The sequence below is a fragment of the Panthera pardus genome, unplaced genomic scaffold (assembly GCF_024362965.1).
Source record: "Panthera pardus isolate Hobbes unplaced genomic scaffold, ASM2436296v1 HiC_scaffold_25, whole genome shotgun sequence".
NCBI classification, from domain to species: domain Eukaryota; kingdom Metazoa; phylum Chordata; class Mammalia; order Carnivora; family Felidae; genus Panthera; species Panthera pardus.
The window spans coordinates 60,142,006-60,167,419 of NW_026526821.1; the positions used below are offsets into that span (position 1 = coordinate 60,142,006).

The 25,414-nt window shown below is 41.4% G+C and overlaps 1 protein-coding gene across 1 annotated transcript; it reads left to right on the forward strand.

Moving 5' to 3' along the window:
* Window positions 1-16,047: 16,047 nt before the first annotated feature.
* Window positions 16,048-21,040, forward strand: LYG1 (lysozyme g1). Its single transcript, XM_019443002.1, has 5 exons — window positions 16,048-16,116; window positions 17,727-17,831; window positions 18,754-18,947; window positions 20,463-20,595; window positions 20,788-21,040. The coding sequence occupies exons 1-5, from the start codon at window positions 16,074-16,076 to the stop codon at window positions 20,904-20,906; spliced, it is 594 nt and encodes a 197-aa protein (XP_019298547.1). The 5' UTR covers window positions 16,048-16,073; the 3' UTR covers window positions 20,907-21,040.
* Window positions 21,041-25,414: the final 4,374 nt, after the last annotated feature.

The following is a 25,414-nucleotide window of genomic DNA, read 5'->3' on the forward strand; positions in this document are numbered from 1 at the left end:
AAAGATAAAAAGCAGGAATGTAAAATAAAGGATTTTTTTCCCCAGAAAAAGACAAACATGGTAGACCCTCTCAATGAACTGGGGTTTGACTATTAAGAACAAGTCAACTCTCTGAGCCCCAGAGCTACCAGGAGGTTTCTCTTGAGCAAGAGCAATCAATCTACTTCTCCTCCAGAAATCACACACAGAATCACAGCAAGGTTTTGAATGGTCTTTGCAGCAAACCGCAGTATATATAGACATGGCACCTTTTTCCATCTGAGAGTTTTAGGTAGTCAAACTTCTCTTATGCTGAAATTTCAACCATTGCTTTCCTTCATTGACTTTAAAGAAAACTGGATGATATGGTCTTTTGCAGTGAGAATGCTTGGTGTGACATGTTGACTTTTTGTGACATGTTCTCTAAGGATGGCATCATACAGTGTGAAAACAAATAGAAAAAAAGTCCCTAAGTTCCATGTTCGATGTATGAAAAGAAATTGCATACATTTTATTGTTCCTGATGTTTTGGCTAATCTATGAGAAAGATAATCTATGGATATCTATGAATAATCTATGATATGATCATAGGGTCTCTTCAAATGAATATAAAGATTCTATAGGTGCCCATCAGATCAGATAAACTTCATCCTTTTCTCTCAGAGAAATGCTGCAAAGATATACTAACAGAAAAGCCCTCTTGGGCCTACCTACCAAGCAAGTGCATGCCACACCCAGTATGTACTGGCTACATATTGTGAGACTGTACCCCAAACCTGTGTGTAGGACCAGCCTCGGGGGAGGGCAAGAAGAGCTGCCAATTTCTCCCAAGGAAATGTCAGCAGAACACACCACAACATCTGCCCCATTCAGCTACTTCTTACAAAAGGCCACCAGGAGAATTCCTGGACTTGAATATGTATAATAGCATAGTCCTCAAAGGACTGGCACAGTGGAAGCTCCTACTGAATGAAATCAACAGCATTTCTCAAGGGGGCACTGAATGCCAGGAGCAACACCCTAGAACTGAGCTAACTCAAAAAAATACCTCCCCATATTTCCAAATACCCCTACTTAAAAACAATTTAGCTCAATCCAGTGAGCTAAGCAGGAGGAAGGTTTTGGTTCATTTGTTTTATAGGTTTTCTATTGTTTCACCAAAAGAAAAACTATGCAAGAAGATCTGTTCCACAATAAAATATAGCAAGTCAGTCATGTCTAAAGCTAGCACTAATGGCTCATTCTCAGTTCCCTTTTTCTGATTGTGCTTCTTCTGACTGACATCTTTTTTTCCTGGCATTGTGGCCAAAACTGCCCATGGTCTGGTAAAGCTGTCAAGAATGATTGAGGAATAATGACATCTTGGCCCTTCCTTTATCTGGGAAGGGGACACTGCTGACAGCATTGCTGGCAGCCAATCTCCTTGTGAGAACGACTTGTTTAATTGTCTCCTTGGAAAGTTCCAGAGGACTTTGTTGATGATTCTTTGGTAAGAAATTTGGAGGCTTTTAGATGAAAAGGCTTTGCAAATATAAATTTATATTAGTCTTTCTCCCACTCCCCTCTTCCTTTCCTTTAGTGTGTTGCGATGCCCAGAAGTTTGTCCCTGGCTTTAAGTGAGTTGGTAGTGTTGATTAGAGCTGGAAAAGAGAAGGTCTAAAGAATGTTAAAAATACCATTGTCATTTACAAGCATTATCTCATTGAATTTTTAAAACATCCCCATGAGGTAGGAGCATTATCACCATTTTAACAGCCAAGGAAACAGGCTTAAAGAGATCATCTTGCCACCCAGGGCTCTGGGATTTCAAAGTCCATGCTCTCAGTCACTCTGCTTTCCTTTCCCACCAAAAGCCAACCAACTCTTGGCATGAACTCAAGATTCTACTCTCAGTCATCTTCAAGGAGACTGCTCCATTTCTTACTCCCTTGATGCATTTTCAAGCTCTTCCTTTGCAGGATCCCTCCTGTCAGTGTTCAGAGATGCCCTAATAGTCCCTTTTGTACAAATAAATAATAAATACTCCCCCTTTGCCTCTACATTTCAGTCCAGTTAGTACCTCATCTCACTTTTCTTAGAAAGTTGCTAAAGTGATTCTCTCTCTACTCTCTATATTTGAAAGAGAAAGCATTAACCCTGGGAGTCAGAAGCCATCGTGGGTGGTGGGTGGTGGGACAGAAAGCCTTAGGATGAGGCTGACACAAAGAAAGCAGAGTGTAGTACTGGGTATTTGCTCAGAGAAAATGAAAACACTAATTTGAAAAGATACATATAGCCCTATGTTTATTGCAGCATTATTTACAATAGCCAAGATATGAAAGCAAGCAACCTTGCTTGTGTTCATCAATAGATAAATGGATAAAGAAGATGTGGTATATGTGTGTGTGTGTATGTGTGTATGCATGTGTGTATACCCACACAATAGAATATCACTTAGCCATAAAAAAGAATGAGATCTTGCCATTTGTGACAACATGGATGAATCTAGAAGATATTCTGCTAAGTGAAATAAGTCAGACAGAGAAAGACAAATACCATATGATTTCACTTATATGTGGAATCTAAAAAGACACAGAACCATAAACACAAAGAACAAATTGGTTGTCAGAGGGGAGGGAAGTGGAGGGATGGGCAAAATGGGTAAGGAAGAGTGGGAGGTACAGGCTTGCAGTTATGGAATGAGTGAGTCATAGGAATGAAAGCACAGCACAGGGAATATAGTCAATGGTATTGTAATAGTGTTGTGTGGTGACAGATGGTAGCCAATCTTGCAGTGAACACGTGTAGGGAATCACTATGATAGGAAAAGATAGCATAAAATAGGCAGAGAGGGAAAGATTAGGACCTGAGGTCCCTGGGTGGGGAAAGACACATATTTTGGAACAATGCTGAGAGCATCTGAACACAGCAAACTCTCTCAGGTGTAAAGTTTCTCTTAAGAATGTAACTAACACCCACCTACCGCCCCCCTCATGTCTCCTTCAGGAACTGACAAAAGACCTAATTGAAAATAAGTATAGTAGACCCTGAAACATATGAAACAAGGAACAGTATGGCCATAGACTACCCCTTATACAATGAAAATGAGCCAATCATGAATGGACCAACCCAGCACCTAGAACTATCAAGCCAGTAAGGTAGGACCTGAGAAGGAACAAGGGGGAAGGTAAGGGAGGGCTGACCAGAACCTTATAAAACAAGGACACTTGCCTATAGTCGCAGGCATTCACTTTCGAATGTCCCCTCTCTATAAAGAGAGCTTTCCTACTATTCTTCCTTTCTAACCTTATACTCAATAAACTTCTGCCTGCTGCTCATTCTGTGTCCACCTCTTCATTCTTTAAAGCAGCAAGACAATGAACCCCAGGTATTGAGGTAAAAAAACAAACAAACCCTGAAACATCACTATGTTGTACACCTGAAACTAATGTAACATTGTGTGTGAACGCTACTCCAATTAAGAAGGAAAGAAAGAAAGAAAGAAAGAAAGAAAGAAAGAAAGAAAGAAAGAAAAGGGAGGAAGAGAGGGAGGGAGGGAGGGAGGGAGGAAGGAAGGAAGGAAGGAAAGAAGGAAGGAAGGAGGGAAGGAAGGAAAGAAGAGTGAAGGCACAAAAGAATTCCAGGTGCACAATGACATTGCTGAACTGTTGAATCAAACCATCTCTGAAACAGCCTATCTTTGAGCGTCCTGTTATGTAAGTTAGTAAATATTTATTGAGTCAAATTTTCAGTTACTTACAATGAAATGAATCCTGATACACCTATATCAAAATTGTTCTTGCATGGTATTGAGTGACCTCTATGTAGCTAAATGCAATAATCTCTTTTCAGTCTTCTCTTCTCAACAACATTTAACAAAGATACCACTAAGTCCTTGGCCTCTGTGATATAATATTGTTAAAGAACAAAAATTCAACTGAGAAAACATAAAGATCTAATTGGCTTTATTATTCAACAATTCATGAATCTGGCAGCATTCCCTCTAACAAATAGAAGGCATGCTCTGAAGAGTTGCATAAAATGGAAGGCTTTTATAAGCCTAAAGAGGTAGGACAAGGAAATTATTACCAAAAGAAAAAAAAAAAAAAGGCCAGGTCACCTTCCCTTAGGGAAAAGAGCAGGGGGTCTTATCATGCAGGCGACTTCTCACTGGGGTCATTCCAACCAGTCTGGGGACATTCCAAACTGGTTGATTTAAAATTCCACTCCTGGGAGAGGTTGAAACTGCAATTAGGTTAGGTATTAAGTCTTGGTGGGGCCTAACATAAGTGACTCCATTTTGAACGTGCTGTTTCTTTTTAACAATACTCTACTAGTTTTCCCTTCCTGTATGGTCTCTCCTATTTGGGCTCCTTCTCCAGTTTTTTTTCCCCCTCTACTCAATCCCTAAGTATTGGGGTTATTCAAGGACTGGTAAAGGGCATACTTCAATTCTCACTTGATGGTTTCTTCCCAAACAGCGTCTTCTAGTTCCCCACCCTTACTTCCCTCTATATAGCAATGACTCCCAAATTTATAGTTATCAATCCAGGCCTCACTTCTGAGCTCCAAATGCCATTGTGACATCTTTACTTGTATGTCTCACAGGCACTTGAAGCCTAACTCATTATATTAGAATATAAGCTTTACAAGGGCAAGGTCATAGTTGTGCTCTTCACCAGCATCATGCCTGACACAGAATAAGCCCTTTATAAAATTTTAGAATGAATGAATGAGAGACAAATAAGTGGGTAAATTAAATAATGGTACCCTTTAGTTGCAGCTATAATTATCCTAACTCAAATTACTTTAAATAATAACAGGAGTGTAGTATAACTCAACTGAGATGTCTCAACTGAACTTGAGAACAGGAATGTGGTTAGGCCTTTTGGAACCTGGCTTAGGGTGTTGTCAGGATTCTCTTCAATTATTCCTCTTCATTCCTCCTGTGCAGCTACTTCATTTTTCTCTCTAGCTGCCTTTTTTTGGCTTTAGTTCTTCAGACCAAATGGAAATTCTAGACCAATGGTTGGCAAGCTTTTTCTTAGAGGCTCAGGTAGACTTCTGGGCCATGTGGTACCTGTCACAAATACTCAAATCTACCATTGTAGCACAAAAGCAGTCATAGACAATATGTAAATGAATGGCCATGGCTGTATTCTAATAAAATTTTATTTATAAAACAAGTGGTGGCCCTTGGGCTGCAGTTTGTCCATCCCTGTTCTAGACTACCAACAAATACCAAATCCACATGTCCTTGGTTTCAGCAATTTGGAGAGAAATTATCACATCTCTCTCTTGGTTCCAAGTTGCTTCTTGGCTCATCTCAGGTTATTTTCCCACCACTGATCCAAGAGACTGTGGACAAGAGGTAGGGTAAAGTTACAAATGGGTACTCTCATGGTACTCACCTGTGTTACAGGAAATTGAAGATAGGGGCAATTCCTGGTGTGAAAGATAAGAGAGGTGATTCATTTTCAGAAATACCAAATAAAAGCTGTTCTAATTAATAATAGGTTTACAACTTATTGGAAATATGTATGAACACCCCACCACCACCACCACACCAACAATGGAGTTTCAAACCCTTAGACACTTCACTTCCTGGTTCTTCTTCCCCTCTCCATTTTGCAGGCTTATTTTGGGGAGCTTTGCAATGAGCATGCGCCAAAGAACAAAGGGAGGAGGAACTGATAGTCTCTGTGGCACTTCAGGGAATGTACATTTTCCTGTTCCAATCAGGTTACTTTTTGCCTTACATGGGCATAGGCAACTTCCGGGTAAGGCTGTAACCTCTGTAGTACTCAGCCAATGAGGAACCAGGGGAGGGACTTGCATGCTAGGAGATAAATTGTCTGCTGTAACTGCCCCAAGTGTTCCTGTCCATCAGACACCCACTCATGCAAGAACGTTGATTAAAGCCTCCCTTCACTATGTTCAGAGTCTCAGCATCCTTCCTTTGATTGGGTCAATGCGTTTATTTCTAACACCTGAGAAAAATCATGCTGCAAATTCCAATGTTTAAAACTCAATTCTTAGTCTTCTTTCACATTTAAGATTCAACACCATTCTGCTAGTTGCTTATGTCCCCTCTCTTTTCCTCGTCCTCTGCATCTAGTCCTCTCTGTTACCCATCATCCTAGTGCAACTATTATCGCTCACCTGGTCCTCTTCAATATCTCTCAACTCTTGTTCACCTCTAATCTAATTGACAGCCAGAGGGTCCTTTTAAAACATAAAGATATCATTTTTCTTCATGGACAACGCCCTCTTAGATCACTAGGATTTTTAGGGTTAGAGGACCCAGGTACATTGGAGAAGAATTGGAACTTATCACAGGCAGGGTCCATGAGAAGCCATTTCTCAGAGACATGAATAGCAGCAACCAAAGATGGTAGCTTCACTCAGGACTGAAGGTAGTTGAAAGGTTAAACGCTGAGCAGGGCAGGAGACTGACAAAACAGGAGTCCAGGAAGCACCTGCCTAAAAGAGATGGTACAGAATTTAAGAGCTAAATGCTAAGGCAGCATCCAGGGGAAGAGAGAAGCTGGGTGCTTAACTCAGTCTCTCCATTCCCAACGAAGATACCTTCCTCCTCTGTCAACTCAGATGTTTAAGTGAGGAGTAATAGAGATGGCATTTGTAACAGATTCTGATATGTTGGCTTTTAGGCAACAGGCTTGAGAAGTTGAAACCTGAGCAAGGCAATAGGGCCCACAGTGACCATCCAGCTAACACAAACAGGCTCATTAAATGACCCACCTCAAAATAGCTATAGGCCCTAACTGACTAGTTAACAACCAGGAACAGTTCCTAAGATTACTAAAAGATGGAAAATTCCATACATTCCCATACTCTCTTCTCTACCCTATAACTATAGCCCCTCACCACTGCCTCCAGGCAGACAATCTCTCCTTTGCTGTCCAGCCTGCTGCTCCCTTGCAGTGTATTCAATAAACTATCTCCTTTGTTCTGCCTTGGGCAAATTCTTTCACCACTCAAGGCCACCAATCCCCATTCAATCTGGACACCCACAATATGTTCAGTAAATCCTTTCAATTTTAATGCAGAAGAATCTTGTAATACTACATTATTAGGGTATTAGAAAATGCCAACAAGTACTGGGAGTAGAGAAGGATGGGGAAAAAGATATTGTTTAAGAGGCATTTTATAGAAGAAATATGGTTGGGAAAAGACACTTTCTGAAACTTTGGAGAGATAGATGAAAAAAGAGGATTTTTAGGAAGTTTGGTGATGTGTAGAATGATTCTCTTTTTGGTACCTCTCAAGGTAATTTCCTGTAAAACTATCCATTTGTTTTGGGGGTTTTGTCAATTGATTTATGTTCCTATGGAGGGATACCATGCAGAACCCAGCCTTAAGGTAAAAGTAAGAAAGCTAAATTCATTCCATACACAGACTCAAACTAAGAAGAAGATCCTGTGTCTGTGAAGTAAGGCTGGGATGGGAGTGAGGTGAAGGAGTGCAATATTGTGATTTGTAATAAGAAATATACATTTGGGTTCAGACAACATAAATTTATTTTGTCACGTTTTTGGAGGGTGAAAGTCTAAGATTGAGGTATTGGCTGATTAGGATTCTTTCTCTCTTTTTAAGTTTTATTTATTTATTTTTTAAAGTAATCTCTACACCCAACATGGGGCTCAAACTCATAACCCCGAGATCAAGAGTCACATGCTCTTCTAACTGAGCCACTGGTCACCCCAGGTTGGGATTTTCTTGAGCCTTCTCTTCCTGGCTTGCAGATGGGTACTCTCTTGCTGTGTCCTCATGATGAGGGAGTGTGGGGCAACCTGAGGGTAAAATACAGGCTGGCACCTCTCCCCTTCCCCCCAGGCGGAATATGTGTGATATTCCTTGGACACTCCTGGCTACCCAAGAACAAAGGAAAGGGGTTTGAGTGCTTGCCACGGTAATGTGGGAAACCAAAGCAAATGAAAAATTAAATTCCCTTACTGCCTATAGCCCACTGACAAGTCCTTGTAACTGGCAGAATGACCTCCCTCCAGGAGCTCAGCTGCTTCAATGGTGACACTTTGCTAGGGGCAAAAGAGAACCTTAGCTTAACATTATCCCAACCTTGAGAATCCTGTAAATCTACTTCCTTTATCTCAACTGCCCCAAGATATATGCTGGCAATCATACTCTAAGCTAATGGCCCCCCAATATTCATCTTAAGGGTCTCATGACTAAGGTTTTATTAAATGGTAATAAATGGTGTTTCCCTAGCAATATCTACCTTCTCAAGGTCCTGGAAATCTTGCTTCCAAAATTCCTTAGAGACTTACTCTATCCCTGAACCCCTCCCAACCTGAGGAGCAGGTCACAACCCCAGTGCAGCTCTTCCTGCCCATGGGTCCTGTCCCCATGCTTTAATAAAATCACCTTTTTGCACCAAAGACAACTTCAAGAATTCTTTCTTGGTCATTGGCTCCAGGCCCCACGAACCCCCATCACCCCAAAACGTCATCACTCATATGGCCTTTTCTCTGTGTGTATGCATCTTGGTATCTCTTCTGGTGCTTATAAAGATACCATTGGATTATTTTAAAAAAAGAAAAAAGAAATGAAATATATATTTGGTTTTCATCTCCATTCCTGGTACAGATCTCCTAAAATCCTTGGAATTTCCCAGGGGATGAGAACAATAAAGGTGCCTTTTATTATGTTAATGAGGTGGGTTTTGGAAAGAAAGGTGGAGGGTGGGTGGGAGGAGGGACAAATGAGTGATTAAAAGGTTGGAATTTTCAGTTCCCTCATCCCTAACCCAACCTCTGGGAAGGGGGGAGTGGCTGGAGATTGAGTTCAATCTCCCTGGTCAATCAGTCATGGCTAAGTAATGCTGCCATAAGAACCCAAAACGAGGGGGTTGGGAGAGCATCCAGGTTGGTGGAGATTCATGGACAGGAGTGTATCTGGAGACAGCATAGAAGCTCTATATCCTGTCCCCATATCTCACCCTACAAATCTTTTCCATCTGGCTATTCCTGAGTTATATCCTTTTATAAGAAACCAGTAATCTAGTCAGTAAAATGTTTCTTTGAGTTCTATGTGCCATTCTAGCAAATTAATTGACCCCAAGGATTCAGAACCTCAGATTTATAGCCTGTCTGTCAGAAGCACAGGTGACAACCTGGTCTTGTAATGGGTGTCTGAACTGGGGTGGGAGCATTCTTGTAAGACTGAACCCTTAATCTGAGATCTGATGCTGTCTCCAGGTACATAGTGTCAGAATTGAGTTAAATTGCAGACACCAAACTGGTGTCATAGAATTGCCTGTATGGAAAAGAAAAACAAAAAACAACAACAAAAAACACATGAGAACTGGCATCAGAATTGTAGAGGCATTCATTGCTCTCCTGGCTCTGGGAGCATGACAGGGAATATTTTGCGCTGTTCCTATTTAGTGTCACTTAAGATTAAGTGCAGCAAGCTTTTTTTTTCCCATACCCACACCACCTCCCCTACTGTTGTACACCAGGTCTTTGGAAGGAATTTTTATCCATATGGGAACTGGCCGAGGACTGAACAAGCCTGAAGCTTATATGGGCATCATTTCTGCGGAGCTGTTGCCAGGCAACATGCTGGCCTCCGACTAGGGAGAACCTTCCAGGATACTAATGTGGATACTGGGTTAGATCAGCCCTGGTGACATGGTCAGGGCAGGTGGGGTCAAGGCATTTCCATATTTCCTTACACTGTAATAAATTTTAGTTGTTGGTGTGTGCTAGACAAAATGAAAAGAAGCTCCGTTTTTTTGTAAGGATATGGCTTCAGGGCACATTATTGCCCTGCTTTATATTCCAACTCTGCCAATAACAGAGAGGAGACAAGCATTCTCATATCCTCCTTCCCAAATTTAAAGTTCAGGAACTCCCTGGGTCTCTGGCTCTGGATCCAGTGGATCCAGGGTCCCTGGGTCTCTGGGTCTGGATCCAGACTCCCTGGGTCTCTGGGTCTGGGTCCTTGCTCACAGTGCCCTGCATTCTTGTGGCCTCATCATTTCAGCCACTGGTAGACAGCAACAAAATCCTAATCCCCAAAATCTGAGCTGCAGTCTTAAATATCCTATCCATTAATTCATTCGCTTATTCTTTCCATAAACATTTATTGAATATTCCTTATGTGCTATTTAGGGGATAGAGGAAAAAAGACCCAGTCTTTGCTCTCCAGGTGTTTTCAGACTGACAAAAAAAAAAAAAGTGTCACAGGTGCTGTGATAGAAATATCCACAGGGCTACCTGAATGGGTCATGAGCAATGCAAGCTTACCCTGAGACCTGGCATTGGGGACCCAGTCTGAATCTTGATGGGTAAGGTTGTAGGAATTCTTCATGCCCTGACTGATTCAACATATATGTACCAAACACCCATAATATGTCAGACTCTGATCTGGGCTCTGAGGACTCGGTCATAATGAAGCAGCCAAGGTCACTGCTCAGAGCTTACATTCTAGTTGTGTCAGGGTGGAGGCAGGGGGAGAAGGCAGGAGATGCAGAGGAGACAGATTACAAACAAGTTAACAATGAGCAAGCCATTTATTCTAGGGATTTTATTGAGTATCTCCTATGTGTCAGGCAGGGTGTTAGGGTGGGGTTATAAAGACACATGAGACATAGTGTCTGTCCCTAAGGACATTTCAGGCAGGGGGAAGAGCCTGTAGGAAGGTATAGAGCAAATGATGGGGCTGTGTTGAGGGAAAATCAAGTCATTCAGTAGAGATGGGGCAAAGGGTGTGGTTGGTAATAGAGAGGGTTCCCTCTTCTACTTATGAAACTCATCCCTTGGGCAATCTAGGGCAGAGTCCTTCCTGGAAACTTCATATAAAACTTCTCAAAGTATTTATTGAGGTAGGAATTTAGGAACAAAATGTATGAACTACCCGTATATAAAAACAATTCAGTTTGTCTAAGGTGTGGTTCTCCTTGCTTGAAACACCAACCAAGAATGAGTTTTTGACATTCCAAATTCAATTTCTTTCCCTCTTCTTTCCTTTCCTTTCTTTTCCTTTCCTTTCCTTTCCTTTCTTTTTTTCTTTTTCTTTTTTCTTTCTTTCTTTCTTTCTTTCTTTCTTTCTTCTTCCCCCTCTCTTTCTTTTTTTTTCCTTTCCCTTTCCTTCTTTCCTTCTTTCCCTCCTTCCTTCACTCCTTCCCTCCTTCCCTTCTTTCTTTCTTTCTTTCCTTTTTTCTTCCTTCCTTCCTTCCTTCCTTCCTTCCTTCCTTCCTTCTTTTCTTATCTTGCCCAATTCCTAGACTGGTGCAATTAAAAGCAAATGTTGGGCTGAAAGCATCAACATGAATCTACAAACTATGAGATCCACCTCTGAGGTGTGCTAGGAAAGTAATTGGTTAATGTTTGCACAATGCCAGGACATTCTTGAATAAAAGGCCCTATATAAGTTCAAAGTATTTGTAATTATTGTGATTATTACTATAACTTGTGAGAGTTAGCCATAACTCTTTTCATAAGAGGATGAAGTCAACACTTTTAAAAAGAGGAAGCAGGACAGGGACTCTATATAAAGCATTGTGGACTGATTTGCCTCTAAGGACAAGAGGTAACAGAAGACAGGTGAGTATAAGATGGACTGGGGAAACTTACTTTCAGGCTTATTTAGAGTGAAAGATCCAGTCTATGGTGATCAATTGGTAATGATGGTGTCTTTGCTGCTAAGTAAACAAGAAAATTTGGAGTTGGATAAAACTTAAAGACCTTGCAAGGAAAGCCCAAGTTATAAAAGATTATGTAGATGATGGGATGATTTTTTTTTGTTCATTATAATACTTATAAAAACATAGATTTCTGTTAATGCAAGTGTAGAGTTACTTTTGGATTTGTGAGCATGTGCAAAACAAAGAACAGAAATAGATGTACATTTAACAGAAGGTGTAATAGGCTGAATAGGATGTCTTTGCTATGATTTCAAAGCCAAAGGATTCACTGGGGTGTCTGGGTGGCTCTTGATTTCAGCTCAGGTCATAATTTCATGGTTTGTGAGATCAAGCCCCAAGTTGGGCTCTGTGCTGACAGCAGAGAGCCTGCTTGGGATTCTCTCTCTCCCTCCATCTCTGCCTCTCCCCCTGCTCTCTCTCTCTCTCTCTCTCTCTTTGAAAATAAATAAATAAAAATTAAACAACAACAACAACAACAAAGCCAAAGGATTGAGGTGTTGGTATTTTGCCAGATAGCAATCTCTCCCCCACCATCACATTCCTGACAACGTTGCATTAACCTCATACACCTTACATAATGGCTCTATAATAGAATCCTATTTTCTCTGGAAACCTTGAAGGAGCTAAGGCCAACATGTTTAGCAGCTTAAGCGTGGCTAAGTAAAAGGAGAGACAAGCTTCAAGCAGATTTAACAGAGAGGCCATGATCTCTTTCATTTGATCTTTGTTCAGAAAGAGATATTCTGGGGATAGCTCCCAGGACCAGGAAAGGAGCCTTCCTGGAGTTCTCAACTCTGGGAAGAGTTTGCCCAGATGGGCAAAATGAGGCTAATAGGGCACAGAGGGCTTACAGAGAGAGAAGAAAGGATTTGCCTGCAGAGAGTGAAGAGATGCCATCACACCTTTGGGGTTGGTAAACTGCTCATAATCCAAATTCAGGAAACATACATATTCACAGACCATGCAATTCTGCAAAAAGTGAGTTCAGGGGGCGCCTGGGTGGCTCAGTAGGTTAAGCGTCCGACTTTAGCTCAGGTCACGGTCTCACGGTCCGTGAGTTCAAGCCCCGCATGGGGCTCTGGGCTGATGGCTCAGAGCCTGGAGCCTGCTTCCGATTCTGTGGCTCCCTCTCTCTCTGCCCCCCCCCCCCCCATTCATGCTCTGTCTCTCTCTGTCTCAAAAATAAATAAAATGTTTAAAAAAATTAAAAAAAATAAAGTACGTTATAAGATAATTTAAAAAAAGTGAGTTCAGAAGGAACCTTAAATTTTACTCTAAAAGTTATATTTTTCTCAAGAAAACGTGATCATAGTAGAAAACATTTGATATTTGTGACTGTCATTGCTATTATTTTAATTTAGTCCTGTTGGTGGATAGCAATCTGCAGAGCAATGGGCTAGGGTGTTGCTGTGAGGAGAGAGGGAAAAGACAGGGCAGCAAGAGTGTGGATGACTAAGAGGAGATACTACTGGAAAGGCCTATCAGCCCACAGGGAGCAAGCAGACGGAAAGACAAGTTATCAGTAAAAGCAGGCGACAAGACAGTGTGGAGTGGGAGACCTGTCTAACATGCATGTGTAGAGCGGCCCTCAATTCTTCTAGCATCAAACAGGGGGCCATGATGGGGCAGGGTCAGCTTCCTCATCAGCACCTCAGGGAGCTGATACAACACATTTTCCAGGCTGGTTGGAGGGCCCTAAGGACGTGTAGTGGCTATGATTTAAGGTTTCTGGTGAAGACCTGAGAGCACATTCATGGAAAAGGAACATGAGTTCTGTAGTGAGAGAATTACAAAGACCAAAAACTTTTATTTCCACCTTTTTCAGAAAAATTGCTTAAGGGAGGAGAAGATGGTTTATTATGCCTTACAAACCTAACCAGTGCTTTGGGAATTATAAAGCATTCAGTGGAGGGAAGGTGGGTAGAGGCCATCAGGAACTTGAACTGGCCCCAAGGGATGCTCAGGTTGTCTGTTTCCAGTGTGCCCATCAGGCTACTGCTCCAGCTTGTTGACATCCTGTGGTGTGTGTCACTGTTTTGCTCTTCAGGAAGGAAGAAGAGGGATGCCAGCAGAGCTACTGTGCTTGGCATTAATTATGAGCACTGTGCTGTCTTGGCTTGACATTCTGATAATGGTTTCAAGTGCAGGGAGCCCCAGGGGATTAAGAAATTAGCCATAAGTAACCAAATGGACACTTGGTTACCCTGAGCACACTCCAGCAATGCTTCAACAGTCCCTTCTAGAACACAGAGTGCTTTTTGGCATCTGTAAATTTGGGTCACAGAGTTTGAGTTATTTCAGTATGCTGTGTTTATTTCCATTGTCACTTGTTGCTCTTTCCTGATGCAATTAAAACATAATAAAAGTAACTTTGTATTTCTAAGTAATTGACACACATAATTACATAGCCTCTTTTCATTCAAGTGCTTGCTCAACAGAGCTTTAGTTCCATTCTTGGAATGTGAGGTAGCTTTCATGTTGCAATGAAAACTAAGTCCCTTTCCACTTGGGTTTCCAAGAGGAAGTATTTTTGTTCCCTGGAAAAACAGCAACAAGAGTAAAATGCCCTGGGTTTAGCATCTGGATGCCAGCAGTGCTTTTTTCTTCAGGATTCTTTCCATAAAGCCAGTGAGAAGTCTCTGTGAAGACAAACTTTCATGAGACTGTATGAGCTTTTCCTATACCTAACTGGCTCTTTCTCCATTCTTTTTCCTGGGACTCAGTGTCCTCTCTCAGTCAGTGTTGGAGGCTCAGTGGGTACATAATAAACAATTCCTGTTGAGTGTTTGAACCTGAGAAATTTTGCAGACCCAGCTAAAATTCCACGTTCCTGTAGCTTTCTGAGCATGGCATTTTCCACTCAACTAAGGGAAATCAGGTAGACCATCTCAGTGTTGTGGGGAAGAAAACCAAAACAAAACAAATGGCCATGTCTGAGGAGCACACAATTGCTTGGTATAAGACTTAATTCAAATGACTTCCTTAATACCTCTCCTTTACCTTGAGACATAATCTTTTCCTGGGTGTTTGGAAGGAAACACCCATAAAGAGTAATCTCACCCATAAAGCCGCCAGGGTGGCTCAGTTGGTTGAGTGTCTGACTTTGGCTCAAGTCATGATCTCATAGTTTGTGAGTTCGAGCCCTGCGTCGGGCTTGCTGCTGTCAGCTTGGAGCCTGCTTTCGATCCCCTGTCTCCCTCTCTCTCTTTGCTCCTACCCTGCTCACTCTCTCTCTCTCTCAAAAATAAATAAAACATTAAAAAAAAAGAATAACCTTAAAACAAAAGAGATGAGAAAGTGCCAAGTGCCGTATTTTTATGCACACTCTTACTTATAATGATAGTAGTAATTCAAAATGATAGGTAGTCAGGCTCAGCTGACCTAGGGAGAGGATGAGGAACACTCTGCAGTGGGAGGGGTTAGTGGGAGGTGGAGAATTTGGGGACAGAAGGCCAGCTCCTTCAGCATTGCCTGGAGTCAACTATGCTAGGTGGCATTTGTGTATTTGTTAGGTAGCTAGTGGGAGAACCAAGGCTCTTTGCACACATGGAAGTTGGTTACAGAAATGGTTGGGATGAGAAAGAGAAAGTGGGTGAGTGCAAGTGCTTGATGCTGACCATTTATCACTTCTCCCATCTAGTGAGCATCTTGTAAGTTCAATTCTGGCCCCCTGCCCATGACCTGACTTCATGGGATTTTGACTTTGCTGGTGGAATCAACCCGTGTCTCTATCTTCCCAGGTTCTGGCCCAGGTTTTCTCCTGTACAGGAGTCTTGCAGAAGGGGAATGGGGAGCATGGCTTAAGGTGGCCAAAGGGGTCTGAGATTCCCAGGCTGGGGGGTTAGAGCAGTGAGGAAGGTCTACCAATTCCTTCCTCCAATCAAAACAAAGTATGTTCCAAGACCCTGAAGGCACTATAACCTTTCCTCTACACTGAACAAAAAAGAACCCAAATGAAGAGAAACACTAATATAAGATTCTCCTTTTCACATTATCTTTTCATAAGGAGAGAGCTACAACTGAGATAAGGCTCACGCATCAAAAGTTTGTTTTTCAGCATCTGAACTCAGGTCACTATGTTTCTCAGTGTTGAGAATCAAAGTATCTTGTCTTCTTGAAATAATTACTATCCAGTAACTTGTTGGTATGGTGAGTCCCTGTGGACCAAGCAGGAGTATCATCATTTTAAAGCTAATTAAAAGGATGGATGGAGCACATGTCTTACTTTTGCTTTTCTTATTATGATTCAAATAATTAATTTTCTTAGTTAAGATATGGGTGAAAAAGTTTTTCTTTTTTTTTTTTTTTTACCTCTTTCCATAGAAACATTACATATTGTTATGATGACGATTGATGTTTTCACATCTTTGAGTTAATTTCTATTCTAAAATCATTTTAGGACCAGTAGAATCAGCTCATCAATATGTCTGTGCTGTGGCTGCTTCTGGGTCTCCTTGCACTTACTGGTGAGTAAGTGGGTCTCCTACATGACCTTGGAGATGGGAAGGGTAAGCATAGGAACAGAATGGTATTTCTGATACTTGAAACTGCAGTAGAAAATTTTTTTTTCTAAGCTGTCCAAAAAATACTGGACTTAATAATAGCCACTGAAAAATAGCTTCTTTCCAGATGCCCCACAAAGGAGGGGGTTCCCCAGAATGTAGGCTTGGCTTAAGACAGCATTGCTGGAAGCTGGACGTTAAATATACATCATTGATAAGTATTTATTTATAAGTGCTATAGACTTTATACATCATTGATAAGTATTCATTGATAAGTACTCATTGATAAGTACTGTAGGCTTTAAATATACATCATTGATAAGTACTCATTGATAAGCACTGTAGAAGAATTGTGATGGCTTCCTGTAATAATTCAAATGCAATTTCAAATAGAAAACTAGCATGAAGGAGATCAAAAACATGTGACTAAGCTAACCACTGAGGCTGACATAGCTGCTATGCTTGAAATTTCAGATTTGGTCTTAAGTTTCCTTGCAGCTGGGGCAAAGGGAAAAGTACATATTTTTTGATAAATAAAAGGGGGAAGCATAGTTTCTCAGGAGAAGCAAATTTTATCATAGCTGTAACTTCTGATGATTACTCAGAAAGGGTGTTACATTTATTCATTTATTGATTGATCCATTTATTTAACAAGTATTTTTAAATTTCAACAAGATATTTTGGGAATATAAGGAACTTTAAGGAGCATTTAATATGACTAGGGAGTGGCTATGGGGCAGGAGCAATGAATGACACAACCAATTACAATATTAAGGCTATTTGTCACCAGTTATAAATATAAAAATGTACTGATTAAAAAATAAAAAAAGACACATCAGCTCATTTAGCTTTTACTACACTTAAAAAAGACCAGGTCTTTTCATCTCCATATTTCTTTCAGATTACTTATCAAAAGTTCGTAAAGTAGAAGTATTTACTCCAAAATATTAATATTTTCAGATGTCAATCTCAAGAAGCTCTCAGTAAGAAATTAGAACTTTAAAAGGCATTTATATAAATATACAATACACATATGATGATGTGTAGTAGATTTATTTCCAAAGATTTGCAAATCATGAAGATTTGATGATATGAACAAAGAAGAAAGTAAATAAAAAAAGAGCAATCTAATGAGAAGTCCTTACTTCCCTCTGGTTCTCTAGAGCAACCATAAATATCTCACCTGACCAACCGGTCAGGAATATTTGACGGTGAAGTACTGAGAGTTCCCCTAGGATACAGGATGAGGACTAGTTACAGGGAAGAGATCATCTGGTTTGATTCCAAGACACCAACTCAACAACATTGGACATCCCCAGGGCTTTGCGAAGAGTATAGCTGCTCCAACAGTTCCCCATGCCTGCAGGATAGGAGATGACAATTTTGTATCGAGGGGGTTTCTGTGATAATTTCCTAGTCACCATACTGTAAATTTCAAAAGTGTTTCAATTTAGAGTGAAGTTCTTGTAATTGATTTTGGTAAAGTTCTTTTTATTAATGGTACTTCATTCATGGACAGATGATCAACATGAGTCTAGTTCAATGCCTTACATTGAAATTTTCTCAATTTGTAGATTTATCTGAAAGCAGCAACTGGGGATGCTATGGAAACATCCGAAACTTCAACACCCCTGGAGCGTCTTGTGGGATTGGAAAACGTCAAGGCCTGAACTACTGTGGTATTTATAATCTCAATGTCCACCTCACCCTCCACTTCCCTTTCTCTCAGAAGGCGCCTCCTTTTGGCAAGGGTGACTTTGACAGGATCTTGTCCCTTCTCCCGACACTTCACACCCATGTCTCCCTGTCCTTCCTTACAAATTTTGGTCCTCTCAACATATCCTTTGGCTCCCACTATTTCCCACAGCCCCACACTACCAAGTAGTGGGAAGAGCACTAGACGTGGAGTCCAAAGACCTTGTCTAAGTGTGTGCTGTGGTTCTTCAATGAGCCATTTAGTTCCCCTCCATCTCTACTGAAAGGACTTTAAAGTACTTATTTTACAGTCTTGTTGTAAACTCTGGTCGGTAGAATGTAGATGAGAATACTTTTGAAACCACAAAAAATGCTTACAAGGTAAACAGGCCAGCCAGGTAAATCAGTATTAGTTTTAATTTTGCCCAACATCCTTGTTATTCTACAATGGTTTAAGATCATGCAATATCTGGATGTCCTTTTAGGTGGGAAAGGTGGGCAAGAGTGAGCAAACCTGTCAGGGAAACAAGGACTTTTTAAAGGGGTTGGGGGATTCTCTCTTTCACATCTGGTGCCCATTGTAGCTGATGGATAGGCATATCTGTTTGGGGTGCTTAGGATGGGGCCAGTGTGCCTGTGCCTAGAGAATTGTCCTGTGTGGGCCAGAGCATCCCCTGAGAGTCCAGCAAGAGGCACTGGAAGCCATAAAGGACCCTGCCTCAGTGGACACCAACTCAAGCCCAAAGAAGAATCATACTTTCAGGTCCACTAGGATTTCAGACTGAAACATGGGCTTCTTGGTCCTAGACCACTGCCCAGATCCTTGGAGTGTGATTTCTGTCCTCTTGAGCTCCCATGTCAGCATAAGTCATACAAGCCACATCCTTCCTTCTGTGTTTGCTTTAGGAGTTCGTGCTTCTGAAAGGCTGGCTGAAATAGACATGCCATACATCCTGAGATATCAGCCTGTGATTCGTACTGTTGGCCAAAAGTACTGCATGGATCCTGCAGTGATCGCTGGTGTCTTGTCCAGGGAGTCTCATGGTGGCAACATTATGGTCAATGTGGACAATGTGGGTGATGGAATCGGGGTTGTGCAGGTAACGCTCTGTCAGTTATGACATATGGCTGTTGTGATGCATGGCATGATGCTAAGGGGACATCTTCACATTTGTTGTTGTGGACACCCTGAAGTGCAGTTCTATGGAACACAGAATGAAAGGTGCTCCCTGGCACTGTGAGAGCCACATCCCTGCCTGATGCAGGTAGTAGCATCACTGTTTTGTTTTGAGCCATGGTTTCTTTTCAAAATCAACTACACTGTGTTTCCAGGATATCATCTGTGGTCCCCTAGTCTGGTTCCTTGTTCTGTTATTTTGTAACCACGTGACTTCATTTAATCTTCCTAGGCCTCAGTTTCCTCACCTATAAGACGCCATCCTCATAGAATTGTTATGAAGACTCAATGCAATAATGGGAAAATGTGCTTAGTATCTAGCAGATTCTCAGCAAATATTGTATTCCTTTTCCTTTTCTTTCTTCTATGCAATTCTTAGTTCTGAAGATCCAGTTTTATTTTTGCACTAATTTTGCCTGGTCTCAACTTGTCTCACAGAGACTCCCAGGGAACTGGGCATTAACCCCACTGTTGAATTCATTGTGTCTGGGGGGGGGGGGGGATCAAGGATGGCAAGGAGACAATGGTGCTGTGATTTTTTTTTCTATTACATTTGACATTATTATTGTAATTGTTGGGAAGGCTTTAAATACTGTGGTCATCTTTTTAGCTTTTAGGAGCATGTGATCTCCTCAGTGATCTTTAAACTGGCTTCCTACTACTATTTGGAATGACACTTTGCAATTTAAAAGTACTTTCAAATACTTTATCTCATTTTGATTTAGGGACTCATCCAATAATCTGATGAGGATGGGGTGAAGGGGAAGGCATGCAATCCATCCTTTCCAAGTGAGGAGGTGCTTTTACAAGGATGGAGTCATTGCTGCAAAGTCACATGGCAGCTGGAAAATGCAAAACAGGGACCAATACCAACAAGGGCGAAGTTAGGGTCAGCATCATTTCTGATGCCTTGCTCTGCCTTTGTAAAATCTTGTCCTTGGGAAAAGGATGAGCCCATTTACTTTGAAGATGAAGGAATTGTCCCGAGTCAGACATTTCTCCTAAATATGTTGAAACTCATGTGGAATGGTAACCAAAGATGTATAAGAAAAATTAGAAGTACTTTTAGATATTCAGATTACCTGGAAGGAGAATTACAAGTATAGATAGAAAAAGCTGTTTCTGACCGGTTTGGAGGGCTTACATTTAAACACTGAAGGAGGGCATCAGACTGGGATGTTCACTACTTCTGTCACCTTAGGTTTTCAATTCTGCCTCTCACCATTATAATGAAGCAGTTGCAAAATGTCTGCTCATGCTTCACTTGCCCAAACCTTGTAACTTTTACTGTTTATTCCCAGGGAGATTAAAGGTGGCATTAGCTCTGCCAGAGGAGGAGGAGAGAAAAAAGAAGGGAAATTAAAAAGCAACACTGATCCCATGAAGTCCTGTCACTCTCCCACCTGGCTTACTTAGCTTTTCCTCTGCCTCCCTCTAGGACCCTGGCCTTTACGCTCCCACATCCTGGATCAGTGAGTCCCAGGTTTCTCAGATAATCGAGGTCCTGACACTTAGGATCAAAGAAATCCAGACCAGGTTTCCAACCTGGACCCCTGACCAGTACCTGAGAGGTAAGTGTAACCCAGGGTTGGTGGCTTCACAGCATGAAGTAAGAAGAACAAATACAAGACATTACATCAGATTCCCCCAAACTTCAGTTGCCTCCTACGAAGCAATTAGGAAAGAGAATCTAAGCTAACTGCTGAGACCCTGAAGCAATGAGGGACTATAGGGTCAGCATTAACCCATCTCACAAATTCCAGGTGGACTCTGTGCCTATGCTGGAGGTCCTGGCTACATCAGAAGCAGCCAAGACCTGAACTGTGACTTCTGCAATGATGTCCTTGCACGAGCCAAATACTTCAAGAGACACGGCTTCTAATGCTTCAGAGCAAACAGGAGGCCTCAAGTGTTACACAGATAAAACTAGCCAATGGAGCTTGTAACTGTGAATCTGAATTTGACTTGAAGGTCATCAAAATAACATGAATCACATTAAAGGAAGAGTTGTCTGCATTTTGTGGTGTGGTGTGTATGTAAATTAAGGGTTATGTCTCCTTAAAGGTATTTCCATGGAAGTTAGCTGCAATGTGGATTTCCACAAAATGAATCCTGTATTCATTGACTGGCATTGCCAGATATAGCAAATAAAAACAGGAAACCCAGTTAAATCTGAGTTCTGGGTAAATGATGATTGACTTTTTAGTATAAGTCCCATGCAATATTTAGAACACTTTTACCCTAAAAAATTATTCATAGTTTATCTGAAATTCAAATTTAACTGGGCATGTGGTATTCTATGTGGCAACTCTTATCACTGATTTCCTTGATAAAAATCATAGTTTTTAATTTTAATTGAGGGGTGTCTAATTGGCTCAGTTGGTTAAGCATCCCACTTCGGCTCAGGTCATGATCTCACAGCTCGTGAATTGGAGCCCCACATCGGGCTCTGTGTTGACAGCTCAGAGCCTGGAGCCTGCTTCAGATTCTGTGTCTCCCTCTCTCTCTCTGCCCCTCCTCCACTTGTACTCTCTCTCTCTCTCTTAAAAATAAACATTAAAAAATAAATTTTAATTGAAAACTTTCAAAGAGAAAAAGGGTGGGATGGTGGCCAGCCCCATCTTTTGGGTGGAGAAGTTTCAGGAGAGTTGCTCCTTTGCAGCATTAGCTTAACCCTAGGACAGTCTCTTTGTCATTTAATTTTACCTCTTCCTTTCCTTTCCTGGACCACATAACCTTCTCCTGCGCCCATACTCCCCAACTCACCTAGATTATTCCCTGTTTGGGGCACTTAAGACTAACAGAGCCAGGCCATAGGATAGTGATTCATCAGTCAGAACTGCCCTCAAGGACATTGACCAACACTATACTGGTAAATTATTTAATTCAAAGGGTTGTGTTCTATAAATGTAATAAATGTCCATTCCTCCCTACTACATGATATCAATACTCTGCAGTGTGTCATTCTAGAACAACTGTCGTCATTTCAAACAGTATTTTTTTTTTTTTAAGCAACAACTGTGTGCTTAGCTCAACTAAATCAACTAAATCATACAGTATAGTTGGGGATAACAGCCAACCACACATGTGCACAAGGTACAAACTCAGGGCCTATAGCAGGTAGCCGTGTGAAGAGCTCATCTTCAGTGTCAGGGGCCTGTGGAACCTGCCCATGACCACTGGTGCCCTTGACTTCCTCCAGGGCCACTTCCTTCTTTTTTTTTTTTTAATGTTTTTATTTATTTTTGAGAGAGACAGAGACAGAGCATGAGTGGGGGAAAGGGAGAGAGAGAGAGAGAGAGACAGAGACAGAGACAGAGACAGAGACAGAGACAGAATCTGAAGGAGGCTCCAGGCTCTGAGCTGTCAACACAGAGCCCGATGTGGGGTTGCAACTCACGAGCTGTGATATCATGACCTGAGTCCAAGTCGGAAGCTCAACCGACTGAACAACCCAGGGCCACTTCCTTCTTAGCCTCCCCACCCACTGCTTTCCTAGACCTACTTTCAAGGCTGAATGCACTTAAGGGGTTCCCACCAAGGAAAAATGACTAAGGAAGCCTCATGAATACACCCTCTTTGGGGATTTACATTTCATTAGTACAAAGGAAATAGATTCTGAGGCACTGGTTATCAGCCCACAGGTGAAATAGTTGGGTGAATAAAATCCTCCTGAAATCACATCGTTAGGGCAGCGTCATGCAGCTCCCACTACAGACACATATGCCCAGTAAGTAGGGGTAACTTGTGCACATGTTGGTAGAGTCCTTCCTGAGAAAATTTCCGGTCAAAGAAAGCCAATTAGGAGCACTAGGATATCACAATAGGAGCTCTGGAGAAGGCTCAGCTGCATGAGAGTTGGTAAAAGTATAGGGTATTAATTATACAGCTACTAACAAATCCTTACTTGTAGAGCAAAACCTTCTAACTGCCAACCACTGTATTAAAAACTGTAAAGGCAAAATTCATGCTCACAAAGTCTCCTGTTTTAATTGGGATACAGATATACCAACACTTGGGACACAATAAGAATTTCCTTAAAGAAGAGATAGCTAAAAATCGATGTGGGAACTTTGGTGAAGAACTGAGGCCTGAATTCAAGCCAGAGGCTAAGTAAGCTGTTTACTAGGTAGGTGCTATATTCTCACACTTGCCCTGAGAGGATACACCATTTTTATGCAGTTGAACAGACCAAAGAACTGCCAACCACAGCTGTTTTGGGACTTGCCTTAGTCACAGAAACAAAATCCAAACCCAGATTTCTTCCATTTAAAATCTTTTTATTTTTCCCTAAGTGAACACATGCACATAATTAGATGATTATTAATATGTATGGGGTGTGTGTGTGTGTGTGTGTGTGTGTGTGTGTGTTTCTGTCTCTATGGTGTTAATAATAGCCCTTTATGTGCTTGCTTCCTTAATTTTCTCTGTACTTAACACTAACTGAATTCTAAATCTCCTCTCTGAGGTAAATCAGAAGGGTCTGAGAGCACCCTGGGATCCCCTTCACCATCAGCCCTTCACAGCTGATGTTAGGGTGCCAACCATCCCAGTTTGTCCGGAGTTGATGGGTTTCCTGAGACATGGGATGTTCAGTGCTATACATGAGAAAGTTAAAGGGGAAAGGTCTCAGGCCAGTCCAGGTGAGCTTGGTGTTGTCCCTGGAAGGAGGTATTTGAAAATGTCGGAGAGCAGTTTTCTTCTTTCCCTCCCTCCTCCTCACATTCCTTGTCTTGTTATTGCCACAATGCTTGGGGTAGGAGGTTGGCGGGGGAAATGGACATTACTGCTGTTTTGAGGTGATGGTAAGCATCTAGCAGTTTACACTGGGTAGGATGTTCTCATCCAGTGAAGGCCTTATATAAATGAAGGGGTGTGTGTGTGTGCGTGTACACATTTTTTTAACCTCTTCTTGAGTTAGCCTTTTGTCTACTTTATAACTCAGGATTTTTTCAAAAAAGGTCTGGGAGCCACCTCTTTGAAATGTAAACATCTAGGAAGATGGAGTATCTACTCCTGTCACTATGATAGTTGAGCTCTGGGCATCTCTGTGTCATAGAAACAAGAGAATTTTTATTACTTCTGGTAAAGGTGAGTTTAGGATAAACTATTAAAGAATATACAGCCAATGGTGCTGTTAGGTCTTCTCATATGTATATAAAGGCTAAAAATAGAGCAGCATAAAAAGATTATAACTTCTTGGCTGTGTAAATAGAATAGAATTTATTTCTATATGTATAATTTCTTTGCAGATGATCAACCGTGTCCATGTTCTGGTTTATGCTTATTCAGTAATAAAATTGCTCTTCCTTTTTGACATTTTGTTCAACTTTTAAGTCCCTAACAACACAAAAAGAAAAGAATATTTGGTTAAAGATCACTCAACACTGGGCTGACAGCTGGCTGTGTGAGGAACTGGTGTTCCAGAATAAATCTTAATCATGTCAAAGTTCCTTAGTTTTTCTCTTTTTCAAGTACAAGATTTTCATCAAGATGCTAGGAATTTCTTCCTAGAGATTGTGAATCTCGTCACACAAATGGTTCTGTCCCAGAGCAGATACTGTGCAATCAGTTCACAGAAAAGTTGGGTAGTAACCTAGGATTACTGTACTTTCCTGAATAATTTTTGTTTTCCATGGAGTTAATAATCACCCTTTATTTGCTTACTGCCTTAGTTTTCTCCGTACTTAACACCAATTCAATTCTAAATCTCCTCTCTGAGGTAAATCAGAAGGGTCTGAGAGCACCCTGGGATTCCTTTCACCATCAGCCCTTAGCAGCTGTCCTCTGTGGCTCCTTGCATTTTTTGCATCTTTCTTAGCTTACTCCTTTGTTTTGATAGAGCACATCTTCCAGCAGCTTCCTGAAGAAAAGTGAATGGGAGGTAAATTTTCCCAGACTTTTCTCGTACAAGTATCATTTTCATTTTTCCTACTGTCACATGAATTGGTCATTTGGCCTGTTACAAAATGATAGTTTGGAAATAATTTTCCTTTAAAATTTTGAAGACATTGTGCCCTTGGTCTTCTGGCTTCCAGGGTGTCTTGAGAAGCCTGAGGTCATTTCAATTTTAATCCTTTATTTATGATGTATCCTGTCCTCCCTTCTAGAAGATTGTAGAATATTCTCTTGTCACATATTTGATATCTCACAATGATGTGCTTTAGTAAGATTCTGGTTTTATCCATTATGCTGGGCACTCAGTCAGTCCTTTTAAATTTTTTTCTTTTTAACGTTTATTTATTTTTTTGGGACAGAGAGAGACAGAGCATGAACGGGGGAGGGGCAGAGAGAGAGGGAGACACAGAATGGGAAGCAGGCTCCAGGCTCTGAGCCATCAGCCCAGAGCTTGTCGCGGGGCTCGAACTCACGGACCACGAGATCGTGACC

Coding starts and splice junctions, on each gene's coding strand:
- LYG1 (XM_019443002.1), top strand. CDS start 16,074: ATGTCTGTGCTGTGGCTGCTTCTGGGTCTCCTTGCACTTACTG. Junction 16,117..17,726: donor GGGTCTCCTTGCACTTACTG/GTGAGTAAGTGG, acceptor CTCAATTTGTAG/ATTTATCTGAAAGCAGCAAC. Junction 20,596..20,787: donor CCCTGACCAGTACCTGAGAG/GTAAGTGTAACC, acceptor CACAAATTCCAG/GTGGACTCTGTGCCTATGCT.